This window comes from Telopea speciosissima, chromosome 9, assembly GCF_018873765.1.
Source record: "Telopea speciosissima isolate NSW1024214 ecotype Mountain lineage chromosome 9, Tspe_v1, whole genome shotgun sequence".
Classification (NCBI taxonomy): domain Eukaryota; kingdom Viridiplantae; phylum Streptophyta; class Magnoliopsida; order Proteales; family Proteaceae; genus Telopea; species Telopea speciosissima.
Genome location: NC_057924.1, coordinates 2,182,217 through 2,189,258, shown reverse-complemented (window position 1 = coordinate 2,189,258; position 7,042 = coordinate 2,182,217). Strand labels below are relative to the sequence as shown.

At 40.9% G+C, this 7,042-nt stretch overlaps 1 protein-coding gene and 1 long non-coding RNA gene across 2 annotated transcripts; one reads left to right on the top strand and one right to left on the bottom strand.

The window, feature by feature from the left end:
* The first annotated feature begins 459 nt into the window (after nucleotides 1–459).
* On the top strand, nucleotides 460–3,837 carry LOC122639449 (acyl carrier protein 3, mitochondrial). The gene is made up of 3 exons (XM_043832310.1): nucleotides 460–565; nucleotides 2,718–2,928; nucleotides 3,614–3,837. The coding sequence occupies exons 2-3, from the start codon at nucleotides 2,731–2,733 to the stop codon at nucleotides 3,803–3,805; spliced, it is 390 nt and encodes a 129-aa protein (XP_043688245.1). The 5' UTR covers nucleotides 460–565; nucleotides 2,718–2,730; the 3' UTR covers nucleotides 3,806–3,837.
* A 936-nt stretch (nucleotides 3,838–4,773) lies between these two features.
* On the bottom strand, nucleotides 4,774–6,288 carry LOC122640826. Its single transcript, XR_006329762.1, has 2 exons — nucleotides 6,241–6,288; nucleotides 4,774–4,940 (listed from the first exon to the last, which is right to left on the bottom strand). It is a non-coding gene; the product is annotated as an uncharacterized LOC122640826 (long non-coding RNA).
* Nucleotides 6,289–7,042: the final 754 nt, after the last annotated feature.

Genomic DNA, 7,042 nt, shown 5'->3' with positions numbered 1-7,042 from the left:
ATGGATCGATACGACATCCAACGGTGTTAAGTTCAAGAAAAAAAAAAAAAAAAAAAAACTAGGTAAATGGACCTCGCACCATTAGATGAAGTATCATCCATGTATCGAGCTCTCAAGCCCGTACTACAAGGCACCGCCAAATCGATGCACAAGAGAGGATCTTAATCCAATTCATATCTTGTGGAAGACAAAACAACCAAAACCAATTTTAGAAAAAGATAAAGGAGGTATTTTGAAACTTCCCTTTAAAAATACATTTTCTATCGTTCATGAATCTATGGTCATTATTGCTCCACTTATTTGTTGGATGTTCAAAATGCCCTTCATCGTGGGCTAATCAGTAGCAAACAGAAGGTACCATTCGGTTTTTCGGTTTGGGGCTATCCCAGCCCAGGTCCGCCGAAGTTTCAAGCTTGGGCTCTGCACGAACTACTACTGTCACCTTATGGACCTCTGAGGCTCTGAGGCTCTGAGGGCGAAGACTCAAGAATAGCGCAGCGGTTAACCTCTAAGCTTAACAGGGTTCCAAGGGTTTCTCTTCGCAACCACAAAACACGAGCAGGGAGGTTAGTGTGAGCGAACGTAACTAGAGCTGTTTGGTCTCTCGTTTCTCTTCATTTCTCTTCAGTTGCTCTTGTGTTGCATAGCCCTAATTCGTAGCTAACGAATGCACTAAACTAATCTAGGTAGCAGGTTATCTTTCATTTTCTGGATTATGGTTTTCGATCCACTGGATAAGATATTAAAAGTCTTTGCATTGTTTAGGAAGGATTTCTTGTCTGAAATTTTCTCCTTTAGCGACTGATTCCTCGAATTGTAATGGGTAGTTCCTATTCCTGTCTTTAGATAGTTGTCTCTGAACATTAGCCCAGTTATTAATTCCAGAATCGGACATGTCTCTGGAACTTTTTGGATCGAGATGATTCTCAACCTTCTCTATTTTTGAATTGAACCACTTTCCTCTATGTGGAGGCCTTACACTATGAACTATTTGACAGAGAACCTCAAGTTTGTCTTTTTAGTTCTATAAATTGGGTTATGGCTTCAGTCACTTCCATTTTAAATAAACTGATTTTTATAGTTATTGCTTTCCCAATCCTTTGATCTGAAACAATTCTAGACAATTCTGTAATGCAACCTGTAGCTTCTAAAGAATCTAAACCAGAAAAGTATCAAATGCGATGCCCCTGTGGCTTCTTGTTAGAGGACCGATTCTCAAGCTTCGTAGGAGATGTTGTGAGTTTGTTTTCGTGGCCGGACTCTTGGAGTCCAAACCACCATGAAATTGCCTCACTTTCATTGGATCATATTGAATTTATCTGGGTCAATGGAGTTACATCTTTTGTCTCCCAAATCCAACTCTCACTGCTGGTAAGAATCGTCCCTACCCAGGTTTATGGATTTTGAACTTTGACAGGCTGGTTGCAGCCAGTCACTGTTAAACTCCACTTTCTAGAAAAGTCTAATCTATTGTATATATCATTAATTAGCTATCTTAGTCTGCAACTTCCAACCCAAGGATCAATGAGAAACCAAGTGAATACATTATTCTAACTATAATATTTATTGCATCCATTTGGAGAAAAGAAGCGTAGATAGTTTGCTCTTTGGTCATCTAACAGATCTAACAGGCTCAATTTTTGCCTGCTATTCTTTATTAGGCCCTCTCGATGTTAAGATAGTGGAAGATATATCTCCGTTCCCTTCAATAAAAACCAACTTTTGCAAGTTTGCATGCCAATTACAGCTTCTGGTGCAGATTTAAGCTTGGCTAAAATCTCCATGAAGCTATGAAGCTTCATTCTTTAATATGCAGATTCTAGATCAGCTGTAAAATTTCCTCAAGAACCATCATCTATGATTTGATTCTCTTTGTTCTTCCTCTTCACCTTCAATTTCAGTTAGAATCATGTGGTTTCCCATGAAAAACCAATTTTTATAGGTTTAGACAAGATTATATTTCCTTTACCTTTAGTTCTTGGCATGGCTATGTTCAACAAAGGCCTTCAAATGCCCCAGTATGTCAAAGTGACTAAATTCAGGTTGAGGGAACCAAAAGAGCCAGGGCCAGGCCTAAAATAACCCTAGGAAGTGGTGAGGAAAGACTTGCTTAGCTTAGGCCTCGTATCAGGTATGAACTTTAATAGAGGTGATTGGAGAGCAAGGATCCATCTGGCCGACCCCATTTAGTGGGATAAGGCTACGAGGATGATGATGATGACGTTGATAGAGGAGAAAGGATGTTGAGATGGATGTGTGGCAAGACTAGGAAGGATAAAGTAAGGAATGCCCATACTAGAGCTGAGTTGGGAGTGACCCCTATACATGAGAAGCTTTGACAGAGTCGTTTGAGGTGGCATGGTCATGTTCAAGGAGGGCCTTGAGATGCACCAGTATGAAGGAGTGATTCGATACAGGTTGAAGGATCTACGCTAGGAGAAGTAGTGAGGATAGTCTATACGTAGTTTTGGGCCTTGTTGCAAGTATGGCCTCGAATAGAGCTGATTGGAGGGCTACAATCCATGTAGCGGACCCCATTTAGGTGGGATTGCTGAGTTTTTGTCGATGATGTTGTGCTTTTTCCTTTTTCTATTATTTTATTTTTTTGTCTTTGCAAGGATCCATGTAGCCGACCCCATTTAATTGGGATAAGGCTGAGTTGTTGTTGTTGTACCTTAGTTCTTGGTGCTTTGCCTAACGGTGTTTCACTGTTTTTCAGATTGCAATACAATGCAGAACATAAGGAGTGCTATTTTGGGATATGTGAGGATTGGCACGACTTGTAGACAACGGTTATGTGCAGAAGATGGGAATGCACTGAGCAGATTAAGACGCCACATATGTGCATCATCGTGTACTAGCTCTGATCAGTTAATGGCCCGGGTGATTGGACTGGTGAAGAAATTTGATAAGATAGAGTCAAACAAGGTAACTGATAACACCTGCTGTTATCTTGTGCTTTTGAAATATTAATAATTTATGTTACTTGTCACCCCAACCCAAAAAATTAAATAATTAAATAAACGGAAAAAGAATGGTGTGTGGTTGTGTGGCTCTTACACCCAGACACAGGAGCACACGAAATTACCATCCAGCCCCTCTTAAAATAAAGGGAGAAAGTTCTCTGTCTGGGACTGTGGCCTACGCCAGCACTCCCATGAGTCTTTGAGGAGGAGACAGATAGACTTATGGGAGTGCTGGCTTAGGCCACACTCCCGGACAGAAAACTACTTCCCTAAAATAAATTATCCCATTGTTGATGCACCTGTGGGTGTTATCATTGGCCCCCCACACTGGTGCAGGGGCTACACAACGAAGCAGCAATTTTTTTGCCCTTCAATAAATAATACTGCCTTTATCATTTTCTGCAATTCAGCAATTGTGAATTTTCTTAGTGATGGAATCTAAAAAGCTGGTTAGCTTAATAGATTAGGTTTGAAATTGATTTATGTTGCTGGAACCATAAATTGATTGGTAATGGGTATATTTTAAAGGGATAATTAGATTCCAACTTTATCTATATTTCAGCACACGAACCATCCAACCCCCAAGAAAAACCAAGATTACAATCAGGAAAATGCTGGTTTTTATTCCATTTAAGCTTTGAATATAGGTTACTGAAACGGCAGATTTCCAAAAAGACTTGAGCCTGGACAGCTTGGATAGGGTGGAGCTTGTGATGGCTTTTGAGGAAGATTTCTCAGTTGAGATCCCTGATGAAGAAGCAGATAAACTTACTTGCTGTATTGACGTAGCCCGATTTATAGCATCCAGAGCAAAGCAGAACATTGCAGAAAGTTCCTGATTACTATCTTTTCACCCATGGTTGGTTTTCGCTTGGTTTACAGCATCATTTGGCGTATAAATAAAGTTAGATCAACTGCTTTACGATTCATTGCGAATGAAACAAGAGTCCTTGTTGGGGTGTGGAAGTGAATACTTTTCTTGTTATAACATTTTTCTCTTTGTTATTAGTCTTTGTTTATGGATCAATTTTTTACACATTGCTCTGTTTTTTTTTTGTTTTGATGAGATAATACATCGTCTTCAATCCATAGTGACCCGATCCATAGGGGTCTTGCTAGCTAGCCTAGTAGCTACTGATATTAACGTATCATCCTTGCATATTTATGGATGTTCTTAAACATTTCATAAGATTCAAAATGGGTAGTGAAACATCAATTAACTCAAAAGGCCACCCATATTGTGATCTTTGCATTAACCATTTACAAATATCAGAACTGTTTACCCAGAATTCTACTTTCCGGTATCTTTTTGCCAAAGCCTGCTGCAATTCCTGTAAGATCCCTCAGGGCCTTTGGTGCCAGCATTTCCCCTGTGAGACCAGGACTCAAAGCAGCGCAATGAAACAGAGAATTGAAGAGAACAACAAAAGCCTATCCACTGTGATTATTAGATTGTTTGAAGCAGCCAATACGTATAAAAATTGGGTGATCCCTAACTGGTAGATCTTGATATTCAATTTGAGACATTGATGGCCAAGATGAAGATGCAAAATTATGAGAAAAATCAAAAAACAAAAAGGTCAGTAGACCACTTATAGATAAATTGAATTGTGTCATGAGGTGGAGGAGGAGCCAATATAAAACACATTTATTGCGTTGAGACCAAAAAGAATACATAGTGCGAATGCTTAGGAGGCTGTCAGAGTGTTATCATTCCGGTGGTGTAAGTGCGAATGCCATTCCCAAGTGATGTTAATCTTATTCCTCTGGGCTTCCTTACAAAAACCTGTTTGCAGGGAGTGCTTTCTGGCAGATAAAAAACCCTCACAGTACATGCGTTTTCCAAATTTGGAATTGTATGGAGGTGGGAAGGAATGTCGATGCTGAATTCTCCATACTCATCTGTCCAAGCCTGTGTGATGTCTGACTTCCTATTTTGCCTTCCATTTTTGCATGCAACGGCTACTTTTGCACCTGTAAAAAATTACAAACTTTTAAGTGGATCAAAACAGGTCAACATCAGCCTTATGATCCATTTGGTATTTGCTTTCATGGTTTGCTGAATATAGTTCTTGAGTACTCCTTAAACCAAAAGAGATAGAGAAGGTTAGGGGTGTCAATTCTAAGCTCGCACTGGTAGGATTGACTTGTTCCGATTGATTAAAGCCTGAAATCGGGTCGACAAATTAACTAAATGTGTTGTTCGTAGCTCAAGGGGATGGACTGACGGGTGCCGGACTGAGCCCGACACGTTTAAGAACCTACATGTTTAATACACTATGAAGTTGATGAGCCAAAAATAAAAAAGGAGCGCATAATCAAGACCATTTATATTGTTCAAAATGTCATAATATGTATGCCCATTTGAGATTGTGGCCTATAGAACTCCAAATACATTAAGATTTACTTATTTAGTTGTTAGCCTGGTGAAGAACATTCTTTCTAGTAAAATCTATTTTATCTCGAAGAATTGAAATCTCATTAGGAGTTATATGGACCAAACTTGCGTAGCCCGATTGTAGTCCATTTAGTATGGCTTTGTTTTTAGGCACTTTCAGTCCATTTAATACGAGTCCGATTATAAATTAGCAACTGACCGATAATTTATAAATAAGACTATGTCTAGCCTATGAGGACTGATTACTTAAACGGGCTGGTCACAATGCATGATCTTATTTAGGGAGAACAGATTAGGCCCGACCACAATCGGCCTGGACTGATTTGACAACCCCCTATGAGAAGGTGGTTGCCAATCCAACCAAAAAAACAAAAAAAACAAAGAAAAAGAAGACACAATGTTATCCACCAAAATCCACAACTCTGAACCTTTCAATGAAGAGGCAGGAAATACATTTTTAAGAGAGTTGGGAATAATAATAGCTTGGCAAGAGTCAAGTTGTTTGGATGAGTTGAGTCCATTCCCAAGCTTTAGGAGTAGATCATGGTGATACCATCAGCATAAACTCCCAAAAATGAACAAATTAAAGCAAACCAGATCGGATTAAATGTTCCTGCTACCCATGGGGTAGTGAAACGACCACTCCATCCCTCCCCATAGATGCTAAATTGCTAATGCATGCAACCGTGCAGGGTAGGATCAACAGCGTGGCATCAAACTTTTTCCCAACATGAGAAAAGAAATGCTGTTTGATTGCGTGTTAAATTACCACCCCACATCATCTCATGAAATTAAAAATCTCATCCATATTGATGCCCTTGCACGCAATCGAAAACCCAAATAAAAGTGAGAGAAAGAATAAAAGGGTTGACAAACCTGAGACAGGCAATGCATGAGGCGCCGAGTCACTATCCAAAACGGCCTCGCAATTGACAGAACCGGTGACAAGGGCGGAGGAGACCCTTTCCTCCCCATAACCGAACATTTCAACCAGATCCGAGTGCATCGATGGTTCGTCCAGTGGGTTCTTATTCTCTCCTCCTCCTCCTCCTCCTCCTGCCATTGATGGTCTAAGTCTGACGAAGATCATGAAGAAGATAATCAATAGAGAAATGCAGCCCTGACTATGAGAAGCTTTCATTTCCTCTTTCTGTGGTGTAGCTCTTCTTCTTCATATGTGTGATCAACTGGAGAAGCCTGATCACTGGCGATCCCAGCACCCCCCGCCCCCCAGCGCTGGAGATCCAGGATCTGAATTCCTTCTCTCTCTCTCTCTCTATGTTAAACTCTCAAACTAACTATCCGCCTTATGTGGACTCCCTCCGTTACCCGAGTTTTTCTCCTCTCATAGGAGGGGTGGAAATGACGACCTCACTCCACCTGGGCAGTGTGTTTGGGCAGGGGTGAGGTTGTCATTTTTGCCCCTCCTATGAGAGGAACCTGCGCACCTGATCGGGCAGGGAACCTGAGAGGAGAACGATCCTCATACCCACCACCTTTTTTTTTTTCTCCTTTCTCCTATTTTATAGGAACCCCATTAATTTCCTGAACTCGGCTCCTGTCCAGCACCGCGTCGGACATAGATTGAAGCATGAAAAGACCGCCTCACCCATGTCCAAGCACCTTGCCCGAGCAGGGGTGAGGCGATCTTTTCATGCCTCACCAAGTCCAGCGTTGC

Excerpts from the sequence above, each read along its gene's own strand:
- LOC122639449 (XM_043832310.1), top strand. The coding sequence starts at position 2,731 with ATGCAGAACATAAGGAGTGCTATTTTGGGATATGTGAGGATTGGCACG. Across the intron at positions 2,929-3,613 it reads ATAAGATAGAGTCAAACAAG|GTTACTGAAACGGCAGATTT; the intron begins GTAACTGATAAC and ends CTTTGAATATAG.